At 48.9% G+C, this 21,353-nt stretch overlaps 1 protein-coding gene across 1 annotated transcript; it reads right to left on the bottom strand.

Moving 5' to 3' along the window:
* Positions 1–117: 117 nt before the first annotated feature.
* On the bottom strand, positions 118–19,949 carry LOC122391049 (proline-rich protein 36-like; the record flags this gene model as incomplete). The annotated part of the gene is made up of 11 exons (XM_043384581.1): positions 19,700–19,949; positions 7,100–7,244; positions 6,736–6,825; positions 6,115–6,333; positions 5,634–5,818; positions 5,274–5,427; positions 4,943–5,091; positions 4,413–4,577; positions 3,962–4,116; positions 600–3,619; positions 118–312 (listed from the first exon to the last, which is right to left on the bottom strand). Coding segments are annotated over exons 2-11 (4,458 nt in total), but the record flags the coding sequence as incomplete, so codon positions are not given.
* Positions 19,950–21,353: the final 1,404 nt, after the last annotated feature.

Here is a 21,353-nt window from a genome sequence, read left to right as displayed (position 1 = left end):
AAAAGCAAACATTAGTACATATTTAGTACCTGTGGGGACAGTGTTGGAGCCGGCCGGCCGGCGGTGTCTGGTCCAGACGGGTCCGGCGGCGGGCGGCTCCGCGCCGGCGGGGGCGGGGGCGGGGGCGGGGGCGGCCGGCGGCGCCCACAGCTGACAGACGGCGCAGTGAGGCGGTACGCGGCTCCGCTGCCGGTTGTGGGCCCGCACGAGGTCTGAGCGGTCGCCCGGATCCTTCAGCGGCGTCCACAGACCGGTCAGAGGAGCTGCCCAGTCGGCGGACGGCGGCAGCCACGGCTCTGGATCCTCCTCCAACTGATGGGAGACAAGACCGTCAGAACACAATAGCATTTGTGAGAACACAATGGTCCTGCTAAAAATTTGTTCTCACAGATACCGGGGTATAACTCAACACAACGCGGCGAACAACACATAGAACAGACGCTTACCAAGAAAACGTTCCATACGCTCTAACGTCAAACTAAGACTGAATACAAGCTCAACCTGAAACACAATGAAGTTCCGTGATTGGATATGCAGTGCCATATAGATTGAATCCAGGAATGAGGAGATCGTCGTCTACTCATGCACTGACAACTCACCTCGCTGTCTGAGTCTGTGGCAGTGTCATCTCCGTCGGACTCCGAGTCGACGGACGTGTGCCTCTGCTCCTCCACCGTGTCATGGGCAGGCTCCGTCTTTACCGGTGGAACGTTGTCGTTCACAACCGGCACAAGAGCCGAGGATGGCGGCGGGGGCGGGGGTGGCGGCGGCGGACTAGCGTTCTCCAGCTGCATCATGGCCTGGTGAATGAGCTCCAGGCCGGGCGCCTCGGCCGGCGACGGGAGAACCACCGGCGGCGGGTCTGCCCGCGGCACCTGTACTGGAACCGGCGGTAGCACCGGCGGCAGGGGCGGCGGCGGCGGCGGCGGGGGCGCCTCAGCGCGGCCCGGGCTGCTGCTGCTGCTGCTGAAGTCCGCCGCCAGACATGTGCCGGGCGGCCTGCCACTGCTGCTGCTGCTGCCAGAACTGCTGCGCGGCGGACAGCTGTCGCCAGAGGTCGAGCAGTGCTGCCGTAGTTGCGACAGAAGACTCCTGAGCAGGCGCGCCTTGTCCGGGGACAGGATTACCGGCTGCCGCGGCTGGCGGCTCGGCGGGGGTGTCCTGGGCCCGCTGGCCGCCGCCGGAGTCGGTGGGCAGGGGGAGACGCTCGGCAGGACCGCCGGGCGGCAGGCCGGGACGCCGGTCGGTGTCTGCGGCGGCCCATGGGTTGATGCTGGCGTCTGAGCCGGCCCCTGGGACACCGCCGCCGGCGCCGCCATCCACGCGTCCCTGATCAGTCCGGTAGGCAGCGGAGGACGCGTCACTGCCGCTGCTGTCGTGCCGAGAGCCCCAGCGGCTCTGCCGATCGTCACCACGCCACGCGCCGTCCGGCCGACCGCGACCGTGCCGCTGCCAGCCGGGCCCGGGGGCCTGGTCACCGCGCGGACCGGGCCCCCAGCCGCCGGCGCGGTGGCGATTGTGCAGATGATGGCCGTCGGGTCCCGGCCGCCAGCCGGGCCCGCCGCCGCGGTGGGCGGGCGGCACAGGCTGCTGTCCGCGGCCGTACGCAGGCGCACCGACAGCGTCTCCCTGAGGCGGCCAATTTGTACCGTGGTGGTGAGCGTCGGGTCGGGGCCGGTGCCGCCAGTGGTCACCGTCCGGACCGGCGGCGCCGTGACCTCTGGGCGGCCCTCCGCGGCCGCGGGGCCCGGCGGCGCGACCAGCCGGATCTCTGTGATCGGCGCCGGCCCAGTGCTGACTGTCGGACTGACCACTGTCCCAGCGAGTTCTGGCGGGCCGCCCGCCGCCCCATTGTTCTCCGTCGCGCTGACCGCTGTCCCAGCGAGTTCTGTGTGGACGCTCGCCACCCCGCGGCTCTGGATGTCCGTTGCCGTAAGGCTGGCCGGCGGGGGCTCGGGATTGGGCTGGAGCGCGGGGATGGCCGTCTCGTTGGTCGCCATGCCAGCGCTGATGGTCCCGTCGCTCATCACGCCAAGGCCGACCGTCTCCGCGTTCGCCGCCCCAGTGCTGAGCATCAGGTCGGTCGGCAGTCCAAGGTTTAGACTCTCGGCGCCGATCAGGCCAGGCATGTCCATCAGCGCGGGCGTCACCCCACGATCGCTCAAGCTCGCGGGATGGACCGTCTCCTCTGTCTCGATCCCAGAGTTTTCCGTTCTCCCACGGGCGTTGATCTGCCCATCCGGTGGCGGCTGGGGCGGACTGTGCAGCGGGAGGGTACTGCTGCTGCTGGTGGTGTTGGAGGAGCTGCTGGTGTTGTTGCTGCTGCTGCTGCTGAAGCCCTCCGCGGAAGAGGGCGGCGGCGTCACCGAGCCGCTGGCCGCCACCGTCTGTTTGAGGAGGCGCAGCAGGCCGCGCCGGGTCGGCTCCGGCAGCGGCTCGTCCAGCAGTCTGGTGAGCCGGCGGCGGCGCGCCGCGCGGTCCCAGCGGCAGCCCACCAGGTGGCGCAGCCAGTGCAGCAGGCCGGCCGGCAGGCGGCGCCGGACCGGCGCAGGGGGAGCGGTGGTCGCCGACGTCGCGGCGCGCACTGGGAGGCCCCCCGGATCCCTCCCAGTGCCCACCGCTAAAAAAGACGGCTGCTGCGAGGCGGCCGTGGCAGTGGCGATAGCGGTCGGGTCGGGCGGCGGCGGTGGCAGCGGCGCTGGCCGCGAGTCGCTGGGCCACGTGCCGTGAGAGCCGTTTAGCTGAGAGGTCGAAGGCGCAGTGCTGCCATCCGTTGACGATCGCCTCTCGGGCGACGACGGCTGACGCGACTTCTTCGGAATCTTGAACTTCTTTTCCAACACAGCACCCGAGGAGCCAGCCTCCTCTCTCATTGCCTTCAGAATATTCTGAATCACTGCCTCCTCTTTCAGCCGAGACTCCTCCAGCGCAGCCGCTGTCTTCGGGTCTTTGGATTCCTTCTTGAACGACTTCCTGCGTACCGGCACACCGGAGCTGTCAGCGAGCGCAGCGGACGGACGAGAGCTCACCCCAGACGGGCCCGGCGCCGCCAGAGCCAGCCTCGTCCGCTCCTCTTCTTTGGCCTTTATCTCAGCCACTGCCTCAGCCGCGGCAGCAGCCGCCGCTGCTGCCTTCTCCTCCGCCTTCTTCTCTTCTTCCTTCTTCACCTCCTCCAATCGACGCTGCTCATCTTCTGCCAGCGTCTTAGCCTCAGCCTCTCGCGCCGCCTCGCGCTGTTCATCGCTCACATCTAACAGCTTGGGCAGCTCCTGGGCGGCCTCTGCCAGCGCTTTCTGCAGCTCAGCAGCCACTGTCGGGTCCGGGGCACGCCGGCGGTGTCTCACGGCCGCCATTAGCCGCCGGCGCAGCGCCGCGCCGTCGCCGGTCGGCTCAAAGGTGATCCTCCGACTGCCGTGCACCAGGTGACGCTTGCGGTGGCGCTGGTGCGGCTCGTCACAGCTGCCGCCGGTGATCGAATCCAGACGCTCCAGCTCCACTACAGGCTCCGCCTGCAGCTGCGGCGAGCCGTCAGCGGCCGTGAACGAGAGGCGGTGACGCTTGTGGCGCGGACGGCGCTCCTCCTCGTCGTCATCGTCATCAGAGTCGCCGTCATCGCCGTCTGAAACGGAGCCGGGAGATCATTCAGTGCGCTAGTGACAATATGGGAAAATGTAGCAACGGGAGGACGCGGTCAGTCATGATAGCTTAGAAGCTAGGCAGCATTAGGTAAGACAAGCATTAACTACAACATACATAACAGGCGATATGATCACGGTAAGTAACAGAAATACATGAATAACAATCAGGATAAAACATGACGGTTTTCACAACCAAGCTGTCTGAGATATCAACGTCTACCATGCAATGTCATGTATCAGGACCTATCAGGGCGCACTCAGGGTCTAGTTCTTGTGACTACCACAATCGATGGTATCCATCCCACTTCACCCGCCCCACTCACCCGAGTCTTCCTCACGCTCGTAGAGGTCGCCGAGCGCCAGTAGCTGCTGGTCGCCCTCCAGACGGTCGGAGCCCTTCCGTTTGTGGATCGGGTGACGTTTGTGGCGCTTCTGCTGCGAGTCGATCAGCGCAGTCACCTTGGCCATCTCCTCAGTGCTGCCAGGGGAGCGGTACATAGATTAGCGAGGCATCAACTACTACGGTCTGACTGATCACGTCTCGTCATATGAAACTCTTAATAAGAATTGTCTTTAGTTAACTAAAAGGCAAAGACGATTACGTCAAGTCAGAGCCCCGAGGTCACCGTAACATAATCGTTTTTGCCTTTGCATGACAGTATTCATCCAATACCACTTGTGATGAACAGCACAGGTGCAAACCAGTAACCACCAACACCAAGTCATTCTCCCCTTCACAGCCTGCCCTCGCAACATCCCATCAAACAAACACACCTCTTGTTGCAGACCACATCGGCGTGCGTGGGCCTGTTGGCGGGCGTGTTGCGGCTGGGGTCCTCCGGGTGCGGGCCCACGTCCTTTCCGGCCAGCCAGAGCTCATACCGCTCCGGCTGGAACCGGCGTACGAAAGTGTCCATGCTGATACGCACCATGTCGTCCCTGGCGGATAAAAAACGAACGCCGGTCAGTAGTGCGGGGTAATGTGTAACAGATATGGCCGAATTTTACGTGAGTGCAATCACGGGAGCCTCGCTCTGCACAAAGTACGCGATATGATTATCTCGGGAGCCCTGCGAGCCGGCAGTGAAAAAGCTCGTCTAAAAAATATCGTGTTCACATAACTTACCTGTTAGCTATGAACTATTAATAAGTGAATACGTTTAAGTGAATACGAAGACTGCTATCAGTTGTACGGAATCTGATATGTGAAATATGATCAGCATTATTTTTCCGACATTACAAACGCAGGTCCCCACTAGTCACTACCACCTTAGGTCCACAACAAATATCGTAACGGCACTCACTTGCAGTGGCAGAGGGTCGCCCGCTTGCCGTACTCGACCCAGCGCGGCGAGGCGAAGTTGGTCGACTCGGCGCAGTTGAAGCCGTGGTTGAAGCCCGAGTGGTAGCCGTAGGGGAACGTGATCATGATCTCACCCTCCTCCTGGGTGATCTGCGGAACAGGCAAAACAAACATCAGACAAAGGAATTATGGACACAAAATGGCAGGAAGAAGTGGACAGAGACAGACTGATGGCCGAACACAGTCACAACTCACGTCAAAATTTGACATCACATCACCAATAAATCAACCGTGTGGCACTTTGGTACCACTTTGGCTAGCTTGCCACTTACCCTGTTGAATGGTATGGAGTACTTTTTGAGGATCTGCGGGCTGAGCAGGAACATCTTGTGCCGCAGGAAGGCCTGGCACTGTTTGGCCTCGGACGGGAAGAAGTTGACGGCCAGCCGCTCCAGTCGCCGGCCGTGCTCCGGTGGTATGGCGTACCTGGGGAGCGGGGACGGGTGGTCAGAATACACGGGGAGCGTCAGAGAAGCCAGGGGAGCGGTTACGATACAACATTACTCAATACCCACTACATCCGACTCGAGATTACAGCGCTGCTCGATGGATCAGGAAACAAAGAATAAATGATTATGAAGAAACGTCGTGTAGTTTACTTGTGAGTTGGGCTGGACGGATAATTTCCTTACCAGGACTTGGGCGCCCCGTAGTGGAGGTAGTTGATGCTGTACAGGTCCATGTCCTCCGTGTGCCAGGCGAACGTGGTCTTCCACATGCCGAAGTAGAGGTAGGCAGTGTTGACGCCGGCAATGCTGATACCGTAGTCTTCCTCCACGTAATCCAGCACGGTTCTCAGCTTGTTGATGTTCCACACCTGTTGGCAGCGATGACGGATTTTTGAAAACACCATCAGTCCATCAGCTGATAGGGAAACAGTGACTCAGACCACTAAGTCAGTTCACTAGATTTTTTTTCTTTTTGCATGTCACTCATGTCATAAATTTTGGACTAAAATAAAAAATTTTGATCTACGATAACTAAGTCGCATTGCATCCCAGACCCACAACTTTCGACTATTCAGACTGGTAATCAGCGTTCTAGCCCTACCTCCCCTTCACACCACTTATCCACAATACAATTCATCCCCCTACACCACACCACACCACTCACATCACAGTCGGGATCGGTGAGCGAGCCGCACACGTCAGCGCCGTAGATGGGCGACACGTAGGTGATGTTCTTCCAGTAGCGGCGCTCCAGGTCCTCCAGACCGTCGTGCGGCGGCGTCTGGTAGGTGGCGCTGTTGGCCATGCGGTAGAAGTCGCGTACCGTCATGGCGTTCTTCTGCACGTTGATCTGGGTGTAAGAGCCGAGCCGGCCCGTCACCACCTGTAGACAAATGACGCAAGGTTAAACGGCAGTCCCATCGGACATATACCTACATTACATACTACACAGGGTCAATAGGTGGCACTCGGGCAGTGGACATCGCGGAGAGATGACAAGCTAGACGGCGGCTACTACCATAGATTCGTGGTTAGTATCATTATCGATCCCGGTGGAGAAACGCCTGGTCAGTCCGAGTGAGTGTGTGTGCGTGGGAGAGTGGGGAGGGGAAGGCGATGGCACAGCGAAGAGATACCTGGTCAGACGTCGAACACACCGAACCGTAACGAAGCTGCTGCGTTATTTATAACAGGCGAAACGGGGACTGAGACAAACGTCCTTGCTAGCTTTTTGTATTTCAATAAATGGTCTCTTTGCATGCTTCGCGCCCGTGCGTGGCCTTACCTGGCAGATGGGATTCTTGATCACCATGTCACCTATATCTTCCACCTTGAAGCCATTTCTTCTGGGAACCCATTCCTTTGGAGGAATGATCTGGAGACACAGGAAAAAAAACTTATCAAGAAAGAAAGTCTCAAAACAATATGGCAATATGCAGAATGATGACTCGATTAGCGAGTAAGTCAATTAGTTCGAGTCAACGACTGATATGAAACACCAATAATCAGACGGCAAACCTCTAGTGGTTGAGCAAATAAGTGGGTTTATTAAAAAACTGTCACAAAAGTGGAAAATTTGAATATAAATTCCCTTTTCTTTGACAGAAAAATATTGGGAAAATGTGACTTGGCGAAATCAAGAAACAGACCTTTGCGACGCCAGCCTTGTGGGCGCCCTGCGACTCAATGTACTCAATGTACTTTGCGAAGTCCTTGAATTCCTCGTAGGTTGGTCGAAAGACCATAATCTGAGGAACCCCTCCTTTGCTCGTCATTGCTGCTGTCAGTTGATGCCTGAAACAAAGTGAAAATTGCGTTACCACTTACCACCCAGGAGAAGCAATCCTAGACCCATTCGCAGTCAGTTCTATTTTCAACGAAACGAACGAACAGCTGGTAGCATCGGTACCGGTTTTAATAAGACATTACATAGATCTAAGAAACAATCCACTACATATCACTAAATCACAGAGAGCAAATGGAAGACAGCCCCAGAGTCATCTACTATGAGAACTGCGTGTGCCAACCGCCAGTCATGCCTCACTGACAACAACTGGTTGGCCACTGGGGTCGGGATATACTAGACTTGACAATAGAGACGGCGGCAAATCTCGCTCGTTAAGTATCAAATGCTCATTCAGGCACTTCAACCAGCCAATTCTTTAATTTCGTCTATTGGAATAAAGTGACTCAACCCTAGAACGCCTAGGGGGGGGGGGGTTGTATCAACCCCCCCCCCCCTGAGGTTTTTTCGAAGTGCACGCTAAACGGCTTGTCGTAGCGGGCTGAAATTTTCAATACCCTCTGGGGCAACCTTTGCGCATCTTTTGCCGAAAAAAAATTGGTCGGGTCATGTCAGGTCACGGAGTTATGACGTCATAAGAGGTACAGCCTCCGGCCGGATTTGCACAAACTGAGTGCCAACGCCCGAGGTTTCCTGCCGGTGGTACGGACATCGGTTGATGGATCGTGATGAAACTTCCCATGCATGTTGGGGCAAGTATTGGCTATCATATGGTATAAGAAATTTGACCGGGTCAGGTCAGGTCACGGAGCTATGACGTCACAAGAGGAACAGCGTCCGGTACTATTTTTGAAAAGCGCCCGAACCACTATTTTGCTAATTCTTGTCACCTCAATGGGAATATGCAGCAATATTAGCTTCTATAGGGAGCAAATGGACCTCCCAAATCCAAAAATACAGATTTCAAAAACTTAAATTTTGATTTTTCGAATTTCTGCCGCCGACTGTGACCTTGCCGACTTCCGGCGCTCCCAACGCGCCATTTTTAGAGCTAGGGAAACGAAATACATACCAAACGATAGAGAATTGATCAAAGAACACGATAGTGAAGGTTTCAAGTCGATATCTCCCACCGTTTTGCCGCAATCGCCGCCGAAAGTTGAAAAAAGTATATTTTTCCGAAAATTTGACCTTTGACCGGTCAAAAGTAGGTCAAATGTTGACCTAGGACCAAAAAATATACCACCAATCGCGAGATTTCGTTGAGAGCAATCCGTTGGTTTTTTCCGCTAAGCTCTACGACCTTCCGCTTCGAAACGCCAGGGGGGTCGTAACAACCCCCCCCCCCCTGGTCGTTCGTGTTATGAGAAATGGCCTGGTCGTGCGAGGGTTAAGCTAATGGGGAACGCATAAACCGCTATAAATGAAAACATTTCACAAAGTTTGAACGGTGTTTATTCATACCAGTTTATGCGTCAACTTGTCAATCACAGTACCGCTCAAAATACGAATCGCGTACTCAATACTGCCCAGACGTAGAATGGAAAATATTGATTTAATCACAAAACGAATTAGACTACACGACGAAAGTTCGTCCATCTCATTTTTTTCATAAGTTCATTTTAAGCTTAAGGTAGGTAGGTAGCCCGAATGATCTTACGAAGAATTTATCTAATTTACAGCACACCCATGCGTTACGGCTAATATAGTAGCTTTTTCCATAAATATCAATCTCGAAGGATGAATGGATGAATGGATGAATGAATGAATGAATGAATGAATGAATGAATGAATGAATGAATGAATGAATGAATGAATGAATGAATGAGTGCTTTCAGTGCGGATGCCCGCTAAGCCGAGCTTGCCACACCGAACCACGGACCCACCATCCGACCATTTCACCAGTCCCCGCTTTGTCGATATGAGAGTGTTAAGCGTGTGCGTAGCAGTGGTTCCAGTATCGCAAGAGATTGCAGCAGCCAGCAATGCCATCTTGGGTCTGGTGAGACTCTCTCGCCCGTTGCCAGCTGGCCAACATAGCTAAGCGCGTGCGGAACGGATTCGTTTTTTCATAAATATTTTCGTTTCATTGCCAACGAATACGAAGATTGGTGCCTTCCTCCTATGTAGGCCTGTAGGATGTTACATTTAAGCGTTGAAGTTTGTTCCACGGTCACCTCAATCATTGACCTCGAAAAAAAAAAATAGATGGAGAAGTTACTGTAGAGCTAGACCATGTTAGGCCAACAGATATCTAACGATGACAGAGAAGACGGGACTTACGAAAGACGATCATGAAACTTTGAGATCAATCATGCATCCGAAGGGCAATAGTGACAACAAAACAGCAACAACCGCGAGAAAAAGAAAATCCTGAAAATGAAGTGATCGCAGTGAAGCCTGTACTAAAGGGTGTGATCTGTTTACACTTGCGGGCTGGCATTCGCCGATTCGTCACTGCCACCATTTGATAATGTGTGCTTTAATCTGAGATTCATTTTTAATGGCATTATGGGGCGGCACGTACCACCGCTTAACTCAGAGTTTTATATGTTTGGTAAGCTTCTCATCAAGCTTGTGTAACTAAGAAATGCCATTTTGACATTGTCAGTGCTTTCAACGAATCATTAGTATACCAATTTCTAGTGGTTTCGTCGAATCATAGACTACTACATATCGATATGTAGTAGTCTATGGTCGAATATATCTATGAGAAATCTGACCCCCCATACGGTTCCAGTCTCTGACTATTGATCCTTTGAATTTTGCATAATCTGAAAACTAAGAACTCTTCGAAAGAAGTGAAGGCGCTTCTGGCTTGTAAACTGCATTGAATGAGCTAAATGCCACGAAAACGTCTTTCCAAAAAGGGTTTTTCGTGTCATCAGCAACCGTTTTAAGCATTTTAGTTCCATCTTATTGAATATCTTCAATATTTGGTAACTTGAGCTTAAAACACCGGTTCCATGCCGCATTTGAGGTGTTTTGTCTCTTAAGCCGCGTTTGTTTCGTGCTGTTCATAGATGCATTCATATCAACCGTGCAGAGTCCACCATTCTCGTAATTTTGTATTACTTTGCTCCTTTTATGGGATCCCGTGTCCCTCGGAGAAATGAGAAATTGCAGCTGCACCATAAGGCATGCATCCTGGAACATGTTTTAGCTCAAATCTTTGTAATTTGTAGCCATATGAGTAAATTTGTAAAACATTTGTATGGAGTCAAAATAAGGTTACAGTGTTTACGTTAGGAAAGGTTTAAATCGCCCATGTGCACCCTAGACTCAAAAATGTAAACTACACCATATCGTCACAAACCATAAAGCAAAAAAAAACTAGAAAAATTGGGTATTTATTAACCCGCGCCCAGATGGGGTCTGCCGAGCAACGCGGTCTGATGGGGGGGGGGGGGCATTTTGGCCCCCCCCCCTCAGATCTCGAGAACCACGCAACATAGCGACAAGCGGTAAACGGTGTTGGATAGCCCCAACGGGGAACTACCTTGTGACCCAATTTCATTGACCTCGGTCAAACCGATGACGTCACAGGTCAGGTCAAAGGTCGAATTTTCACCGTTTACAGGCATTTCAAGAAATGCGTTGTAAAATCGTGTAAAATGCATTTCATTGAAAATCATCGATGGGGAAATGTTCTTCAAACACATATTTTGCTATTTGAGGTCACTGATACCAGGTCAGGTCACAGAGGTCAGGTCACTGGGGGGTCACAATATGAAAGTGTCGTGTGATACATGTTTTATGGTCCATTTTACATGACAAATGCGATTATGTGGGTCAGACAGACTTTAGGGCCAGCTTAGGTCACGTTTTGGTCAAGGTCAGGTCAAGGTCAGGTCAAGGTCAGGTCAAATTAGGTCATATTTCAAAGTTGATATTTTTGCATAAAATGGGTATCGATTCGATGCAGCTCGTCACGGAGAGTTCAATGGTGGTCTCCGTTTTGCGCTACGAGGTCTAGAATTGCTAAAAATTGAGTTCAAAAATTTGACGTCATCAATTTTTAACAGTTTTTTCGCTATAACTTGGCCAAAAAAAGAGGTATCGATCTAAAATTTGGTATGTATATCGAAGAGCGCAGGGACTATCACATATATTCCGGTTTTTTTTTCGAAATTCGAAAAAATTTTGGAAATTTTTTGAGTTTTTCTAAAAAAATCAATTTTTTTGATTTTTGGGGGTCAAAATCCAAAAATTTCGGAAATCCGAGATAGCAGTTTTGTAGCGCCGCCTTTTCTCTACACAACCACATAAAGAACTTTAAAATTGCTTGTTAACTGTAGAATTGGTGAGCGTTTCAAGATGTCATGTTTTTTGCTCATTTTTACTCGAACATGACCTCAGTTTGACCTCAATAACTCCTGACCTGAGGTGACCTGTGACTTGAAATTTTGTGTGAAGGTGTCAAATTGATGTCCGGTAAGGAACCCAAAATTTGGCGGCGCTGCGCGCCGCCGTTTTCTCGCTATTTAAGAAAAACCACAGGGGGGCCAAAATGGCCCCCCCCATCAGGGCGCGGGTTAACAAAAGGTCCGATCGTCGATCATATGTGCCAAAAATCCTATGTGCTACGAATGTGCAATGGCAGAAATTGTGGGTTATAGGTTGTACAGGGTCCGGCAAAAGTTCTATCCTCTACCTATGACAACACTTCCCGGTCCCTAACCGTCTCTACCCCCAATGGATAGCGGTTCTGACTGCACCCCTGCATTGCACGGTCCTTGGCAGCGGGATATGAGGTCGCGAGCGGAACTCGGGTGACCGGGTCACGGATCACCGAGCTACGGCTAGTTTCGCACTGAATGTCCACCCGAAAGGCCGCGTCGAAAAATGAAGGTCTGAAATTTCGATCTTGGGGAGCTAAACCAGACAGTCGGCATTTTCCAGGCCGAACTCTGACATAGCATGCCAATGCTATTCAATTAAGACATCTGCTGCACAATTCGGCATTGGTGAGACAAGCATACGGCTGCTGGCAGCGTTGCTGATCGTTCCAGTTTGGGCCTTCATCCACCATTTCGACCGTGAAAGAAATCGCATTGGAAAGACGACCGGGAAGAGGGGACAGTTGGCGACAAAATTGGCCAAGCGGCTTACGCGCAAGGGCTATTCCATCTTCAGACAGGACCGTGAGACGCTATTGGAAGAGCTCTCTGAGGCTCATTACCAACAAGAGCCTCCAGCGACTCACTTCGAAGCCGACGCATGGTCGATGGAAGATCGACATGCATTTTCACTGAGGACGGTGCGCCAGCTCATCGCTCTGCTAAAGCCAGCGGTGGTGCGAATCGAACATGCCGGACTTCTGAAGAAAGGAGATGCTAGCCAGCTACCATACGGACCTAATCCTGATTGAGGAGTTTTGGGCTATCGTCTAGCTAGCAGGACCTGAACATTACAAACAGAAGCCGGCGGCCAGTCTCAGAGCGTTGCCGTTACAGTTCAAACGGGCATGGTCGAAAAGCAAGCCGTCTGTGCCGCACAACCTGGCTCCCAGCATGTCAAATTGTGTTCGTGCGTAACTCCCAGTTCGTGGGGAATATACTGGCCGCTAAAAGGAATCGCTGTCTCTTACATAGCAGCTTAGAGATCACATCTTTTAAGAGGACAAACCTTCATTATTCTTTTCCTCAGGTAAATAGATCTCGAAAAAATTGTTTTCAAACGGGCTTCGCTGAGGAAACTAAATATCATAAACAAATATTTCGGCTTTATTGATCAGCATTGTTCACTGGTTTGAAGTCTACATTTCTCAAGAACATGACCTAAAAAAGTTGCGTCATAAATAAGCATCATATTTGGATTCAGGATGTCAAATAATGCAAGGATATGGAATCGCTGGGGGTCCTAGATCTCCACGCCCTGTTGGAGAGGCGTGTTTCAACCCCCACCCCCTCTTTTAACTCGGGTCCTGGGTCACGTAGCAATACGCGGAAGGCGGTGTTCGGAAGAGCGTGAAAAATGATGACGAAATTACTTCGATTACTTTTTTGGTCAGGTCAAAGATCAGGTCACCAGAGGTCATTTTAGGTCAAATTTCGACGATTTCCAGGTCGAATGTAGACAATTTTCAGGATGCCGACGCATCATTCCGGAACCAATAGAGCTATAACGCCACGGAAAAGCGAATTTGATAGCCCGATGAATGTTCCTTCTGGGTACCTTTTCCCTCAGATTTGACCTAATATCAACGGCTTTGCCTGCAGGGGGCAAAAAGTGCCAAAAAAGACAATTATGCGAAACAGTTTTACTGCAACAACTTGCGACTCAAACCTTGCACAATCTTATTTTTGCAGGCATCGTGTTCCTCTCGTCAACACCCATCGAATGAACTATAATCTAACCTTGAAATGTCAACTCAAAAATGTGACCTCAGGTTAAGTTCATGACCTGACCGGAAAGGGTCATGTTGCATATGGAGCGCTTTTTCCGAGCCCCACACCAGCTGTTGTCCTGTGAATTTCCAACAAGTTTGATAGAAATGGTGCAGTCACTCAGATTTTCTCAAGTTTGTCTGTCTTGGCAGCTAAAGCAATGCCAGAACAAGCTAACGAACAAACATATTTGATCACGGTCGGATGATTGGACACTTTTAAAAGGCATCTTTTGTTCTTGCCGGAAAATCACGGGAGTACAGATGTGGGGTTTGGAAAAAAACGCGTCGATATTATCCCATCCGTATCTTCGAGCTGAACAGGTCTAAGGCGTTTTCATAGCACTAGCATGCCTCTTTCAAAAGTTATTTGCGAAAAACTGTTAGATACCCTGTGAGACCTGATATGACCTCAGGGACATAAACAGAGGTCACATGCATCATTTTCATGTTCTGTGTGCCAGAGTTACTTAAAATCCAATGTTTGAGAGTAGGTATTCAGAATGGCTTTTATCCAAAAGAGGTGCCTTTCAATTTTCTCCCATTGCACAGTGGGGATTTTTCCGATCTAGCACGTATTTATTCGTAGAGGGCAAACCATAGGTAGTATTGTAGCCAGATTGTGCACCGATGCTGGCTGGTGTGTTCTGGTGAGAATGTTACCTGTAAATGTGCATAATCAACATAGTATAGGGGGTTCAATTGGACCCCCGGCTCAGCCGTTTGGCCCCTGATCAAGCTAGAGCTTCGCGGAAAAATCAATCGTGCTGCCTATGACGAGATGAGGCCGAATATATCCAATATCAAAGTCCAAGGTCATTAGTTGACTTTCCAAGTCAGTTTAATGACCCAACTAAAGTGGGAAATCAAGACCTCTTGAAACTTCGTAAAGTTAGGGTGTTACGGGGTATTTTGGGGTGCTTATGACGAATTTCATGTTAGTTTTGATCACAGACGATGTCTTTATGCATTTAGGCCAGGTCGGGTCAGGTCAGGTCAGATCAACCAGTAGGCGTCCTGCCGGCCATCCATACCTAGGTAGTAGGTGTCACCTACTACTGACAGCTTCGTAACATGGTACGAAGGAACCAGAACTACTTTGTAAATATTCAAATGGTTGCTAAATTCGAAATCAGCACCAAAAACTACCCTAGAAACAAGTTAAACTCGAAAAGGTGAACCAAGGTCATCAAAGGTCAATGGCCTTGACTTGACCTTCACGTGACCTTGACACCCACCATAATGCATGGCACCAACATCATTTCACATATTTAAACGTTTAAAACCACAGAAAGACTAGAAACCGCGGATAATGTGAGCTGGCATACGCCGAATCGCGATTCTGGCCAAACATGGTCTCGAGAAATATGCCACTGGTCAAAGGTCAGTTGGGTCAGAGTCATGAAATTTTTAGGTTAGATGTAAAATTGATGATCTCGAGGGCACCGAAAGTTTCGTCGCGATCGGCCGCTTTTTGCGCGAGTAATTTGCGGAAAACCATGGGGTTTTATCCGACCCTTTCCCCCTCCCCCTCCCCACAAGTGCGAGGGTTAATAAGATTACGGTGTGTATAATTTACGCTTGTCATCCTATTCCTAATGAATGTGTCTCAGGAAATATGCATCATATAAATCACGAAGTAAAATTATTCGCCTATGTTCGGAACATACCTATATCGTGCTATTTGCCCTAGCGCTCCTAGAGTGGGGTATTAAGATACTCTAATGTGAATATTCCGTGTTCAGGCAAGTTCCGGCAGCCAAACTAGGCGTTGTCTTGTGCAGGAAAAAGTGGCGAATTCGATAGGATATGTTTCGGAGTGGAAAAGTGTGGAAAACATTGTTGATTTCCTACATTTATTTAGAATACCATTCCTTCAATATGGTGTCTGTAAGGGTTTTTGTAAATGTCATTTTTTGCGACCTGAGTAAGGTTGTGGCATACTTTCTGTTTGCCATTCCATTCCTAATAAAGGTGCCTTTCAGAAGATATGCAACTTTAAGACCTCGCAAGAATAAAACCAACAGGACAGGACAATGAAATTGAGCTATACTTTCGGGCCTTACTGAGCCCATTGAGTAATCACGCATGAGTGTGAACTTTGGGCGCATTTTTCCTATTCTTGCCGAGGACATACAGATAAAACAATGCCATATATGAAAAATTCAGACATTTCTTAGCCCCACTGACACAAAAAAATAAACAAAAATCCAAAAAAGATTTTTGGAATTAATACGCGCTAGATCGGAAAAATCCCCACTGTGCATTGACTTACAATGGGGAGGTCGCAAAATTAACCTGATCTTTAATCACCAATATCAAAATTGCGAGATACATTTTGTGCATACTGTTGCTCTTATCAACCACCGAAAGTTTCAAAGCAATCAGTCAATTGACTAGCTATGGCAGACATTGAAACTTTTTAGGTGAGGTCACTTGAAGTGACCTGGTGACCTGAACTTTAATGACCTTGATCTGAAATTTTCACGTATAGAATTGAAATACGATAGTGTGATAAGGCGATAAGGTGGCGTGGAGCATCAGTTTTTTTAGATATTCAAGAAAAACCACAGGGGGTGTTCACACACACACCCTCCCAGTAGGGCGCAGGTTTATGCTAGAAACTCAGGTACCTACACTACCAGCAGATATACCAAAACCTAACCTAGCCTGACCTAACCCGACCTTACATAACCGGCTTACCTCAATGTGTGGTTGGGTGTAGTATAGCCTACATTTTTTTTTTTTTTTTTTGGGTAAGAAGTATTGTACCACCTAATAAATATCATGTCTGGTCTCACTTTTCAACCTTAGAAGGCTGTGTTCTCTCCATCCAAGTTTTTGTTAAAGGGACCCTCCTGGCTCCCACCTTCAAAAAGTTAATGAATTAGCATAAAAGTGTTGTCCCTTAGCTGGGAAAGATAAAAATGAATATCTACCAAATTTCACCGAAAAATATTCACTGGTTTTGTGAATATTTTTCACTGGTTTACATTAGTTTACTTTTTGGGATCTCCGTTGTTCCTAGCGACTTATTTGGAAGCAATAATTTGGCAGCCTTGAAGTGCGGCAGATGTTGCACGCAAAGCAGTGTATACCACCACGTGTTAACAATGGTTTTAGTCTAAGATTTACGAAGATATAAGCTTTAAAAATTGTTAGATCTCTGCTGACGTAACAAATTCTAAGGGGGCATTCGATTTTGTGAGTGCCCAAACCGGTATTTTCAGGCCACGGCCACCAATTTGGCTATCTCAACTTGAACTCAAAACTAATGTTAAGGTGGGACGGTCACTTTAAGTAAATTTCTTCAATTGTGCAAAAGGATGAAATTGCCACTTAGGTCAGTTTCTGTTATGGGAATTCTCTTAGCAGACGTCACCCGAGCTGCCATATCTAATTAGGTAGGTTGGTAGATTGTAGGTTGTAGGTTGGTAGGTTAGGTTGTAGGTTGGTAGGTTAGGTTGTAGGTTGTAGGTAAGGTTAGGTCAAGTTAGATTGTGTTTTGTTATATATTTAACCGTGAAAAGACAATTGTTGCGCACATGAGACATAGATATGGCAGCTCGGGTGACGTCTGCTACAGCTAGGAGAGGGGTGAGACTAAATGCTCACTTCAAAATCTAAGCTGCGTTGCGGCATTGGTGGTTATGTGCGGCGTGTATGCCGCATGATTAGTAAGCGGCGACCACTAAATTAAAAACTCAATAGATTTGACCTGTTTTCAATGGATAACACTGCATACCAAAAATGTCCATCGCTCTCGTCATAGGATTTTTAGATTTAAATAACTAACTTATCTACATCATCGTTTTGAACCAAATTAATACTTTCAACTTGACCCTCGCCCGTATTGGTGTTTTTCCAGCCGCGAACGTATAAGGTATAACCCCTTGCCGTTTCGCTCCTGATCAAGCTAGAGCTTCGCGGAAAAAACGAGCGTGTTGCCCGTGACGAGAGGAAGCCGATGATACCCAATTTTAAGGTCCTAGGTCATCGGTTGACCTTCCAGGTCAGGTCAATGACCCAATAGGCGGAAAATTGGGACCTGTTAGAACGTCGTAGTGTGGCTGCTATGGGGTTTTCCGGGGTGCTGATCACGAATATCATGCTAGTTTTGATCACAGATGATGTCTTCATTCATTTAGGCCAGGTCGGGTCAGGTCAGGTCAGGTCAACCAGTAGAGGTCCTGCTGGGTATTTGTAGTAGGTGTCAACTGCCTCTGACAGCCTCGTAACATGTTACGATGGCACCAAAACTACTTTGTAAACGTTCATGTGGTTGCTAAATTCGAATTCAGCTCGAAAAACTGGCCTAGAAACATGTCAAACTCGAAAAAGTGAACCGAGGTCACCAAAGGTCAATGACCTGACCTGACCTTCAGGTGACCTTGACACCCACCCTAATGCATGGGGGCAACATCATATCACATGTTTGAACGCTTGAAACCACGAAAAGACTGCAAACGCGCTGCTAATGCGAGCCGACATACGCTGAATCGCGGTTCCGGCCAAACATGGTCTCGAAAAGTAGGTCACAGGTCAAAGGTTATTTGCGTCAGGGTCATGAAATTTTCAGGGTAGGTGTAAAATTGATCAACGCGAGGGTACTAAACGTTACGTCGTGATCGGCCGCTTTTTACGCGAGTTATTCGCGAAAAACCGAGGGGAGTCCGTTCGACCCCCCCCCCCCCTAAAGGGCGAGGGTTAACTCACAGTCCGAACTCCGAACAAGTTCGGTCTTGTTTGTGAATTCGTCGGAGCATCACCTAAATCTAGTAGAGATGATGGTGGGAAACTAGGCTTTTAAGGAGGGAAGGGAGTCGGTGACGGTCAGGGGCACTACAAGTAGAGCAGTCATAAGCTGGTGACAGGGCTGACATACCATGTTTTAATAGCATGACTGAAACAGACTTTTTGGGTAGCCAGGAAATCGCATGCGAGAGCCTATTGAAATGCTTACATCGGCCTTTATATGCACCAGTCGTATACAGGTGCGGGATATGGCATACGATTTCCAGACAATCGAAAGACTGTTTGGAGCCAACGAAGGAAGGAATGAGTGAGTACCTACTAAGTTGAAGGCATTAATTTGGTTCAAAATGATGATGCAGATAACTTAGTTGTTTAAATCTAAATACCTTATGACGAGAGTGATTGGCATTTTGGTATATGTCAAGTTTAGGTCCTAACTACAACTGTGGCGCTTTTGATACGAATATGAAACAGCAAAAATTTTAGGTTTTAGGTTAGGTTAGGTAGTAGGTTTGTAGGTTTTAGGTTGTAGGTAGGTAGGTTTGTAGGTTAGGTTACGTTAGGGTAGGTTTGTAGGTTGTAGGTTGGTAGGTTATAGGTAAGTAGGTAAGGTTAGGTCAGGTTTGATTATGTTTTTTTCTTTTATTTGCGAGACATATGAGTATCATTTTTGGATTCAGGATGTCAAATAATGTAAAAATATGAAAAATTTATCAATGAAATCTTCTTAGGACTTAAACTTGACATTTACCGGCATTTTTGGTATGCAGTGTTATTCATTGAAAACAGGTTGGAGCGTTTAAGTCTTGAATTTAGTGGTCGCCGCTTACTAATCATGCGGCATACACGCCGCACATAACCGCCAATGCCGCAACACAGCTTAGATTTCGAAGTAAGCATTTAGTCTCACCCCTAGGAGAGTACCCTGTTTTGTTTATTCTATTTATTCTGGTTGAGAATATTCAAATGAAGTAATGCCAGATGAAGATAAGCCCTGGAATATGTGACATTTGGAATGTGAGAACTAAAAAAAAATATGAGATACAGGCAAATACTTTGATGCACAGCCTAGTAAATGCATGCAACATTTCATAAGGAATCAGAATGTTTTCAATCTTGAGCAGAAAGCTCGCAAAAAAAGAGACAATAAAACCATAAACCAACCAATTTGCGATGTCTACTGCGCATCGATTGTCACAAATGAGCAGCGATTGGCGTCTTGCAGCGCATGATTACCAAACAAAAATGGCCGCCATGCGCACTACATTTTCCATATATTTGTACCATTAACCTCTCAATGGTTACCCAGCGATTCACGCAACATAATAACAATTAAATATGCAAGTAGCCCACTTGACTCACCTTTCCTTAGTAATTTCCTCATGTCCACCAGTAGCAGAACGACCGGAGCCAGCGAGATCGAGAGCACCAGGCACTCGGCTTCGGAAACGAGCTTATCCACCTTGAATCTCAAATAAAGTTTGAATTTCCGACACCCATGTTCCACTAACAACACACCCAAATTCAAGTCACTGTCAGAATATCAACACATCTCAAAACAGCATGACGAAATCGTAAATCCACACGCGTTCTCCAAAACTCCTTCGGCCAAACACACAATAGTAATGGGTAATGACAACTGATGACAACAAACTTCGCTCACATTATTTACTGAGTATTTCATTAATGGAGCAACGTTTATCTCGCTTGCTGAGTTTGCTAGCTTAAAATGCCTTGTTTATTTTGAACAAAGACACATTGAAGAAGTTCAAGACCAAAATTTACGGTATTAGCCAGAGGGGGAACGTAGAGCTGGTTAAATGGTAACAAGTACGGGTAATATTTAGAGTGCCCACTTTTCTTGCAGAGAGTGCAAAAGTACATTTCTTTCAACTGTGGCGGATTTGCAAAATAAACGGGAAAAGGAAAGCTGAGAAAAGTAATAAAATAATATATTGATGTTAATTTGAGTCAATTAAATACCCTGATAAAATACCCTGAGGAAAGTGATAAAATGATATCTTGATGTGAATTTAAGTCAATTAAATACCCTGAAATAAGCAAACAATTAGCAACTAGCATAAGGGCTGGCGTTTTATCCGTCTCTTGCACTGCGCCACCACAGCCCACAGGCCGCTGTGCCGGTGTGGCACTGTTGCAATGCTCGTCGTCCGACCATCAGCCGCACCACACCCCTGTGATCGGTGTGGTGATGTTACGAAGAGCTGTCAGAGGCGGTAAACAGTAACACCTCCTCCTACGAATACCCGTCACGACCTCTTCTTGTTGACCTGACCTGACCTGACCCTACCTGGTCTTAACGCTTAATGACATCATCTGTGATCAAAACTAACACGATATTCGTGATCAGCACCCCGGAAAACCCCTTAGCAGCCACACTTTACGACTTTCTAACTGGTCCCGATATTCCCGATTTTTGGGTCATTGACCTGGCCTGGAATGTCAACCGATGACCTAGAACCTTAAAATTGGGTATCATTGGCTTACTCTCGTGACGGGCAACACGCGGCGTTTAGCTCTAGCTCCAAGCTCAGCGAAGCTCTAGCTCCATCAGGGGCCAAGCGCGAGGGGGGGGGGGTGTCGTACCAGGGGGGGGGGGGCCTTTGTGCCATCGAAGGACTCAAAATGGCCTGTGCCGGCGAGGATTAAAATTGGGTATCAACAGCTTCCTCTCGTCATGGGCAACACGCTCGTTTTTACCGCGAAGCTTCACCTCGATCAGGGGCGAAACGGCAAGGGTGGTCCAACGGCCCCCCTTATGCGTTCACGGCTGGAAAAAGTAAAAACACCAATACGGGCGAGGGCTAGTTGAAGGTATGCATGTCTATTCAGTATTCGGGTGCTATTATTTCGCCCAAAATGCTCATAGGTACCCCTTGGAATGTCTATGGCTATTGGCTCTGAGTTTGTCTTTTCAGGATACAAATAAAAAAAAAGTTTAAAGAAACTAGATTTGTCATTGGGAGCTAGCGTGGAAGAAAGAGAGAGAGAGAGA

This window comes from Amphibalanus amphitrite, unplaced genomic scaffold (genome assembly GCF_019059575.1).
Source record: "Amphibalanus amphitrite isolate SeventyFive unplaced genomic scaffold, NRLGWU_Aamphi_draft 000419F_arrow, whole genome shotgun sequence".
NCBI classification, from domain to species: domain Eukaryota; kingdom Metazoa; phylum Arthropoda; class Thecostraca; order Balanomorpha; family Balanidae; genus Amphibalanus; species Amphibalanus amphitrite.
This window is presented reverse-complemented; position numbering and strand designations above follow the sequence as displayed.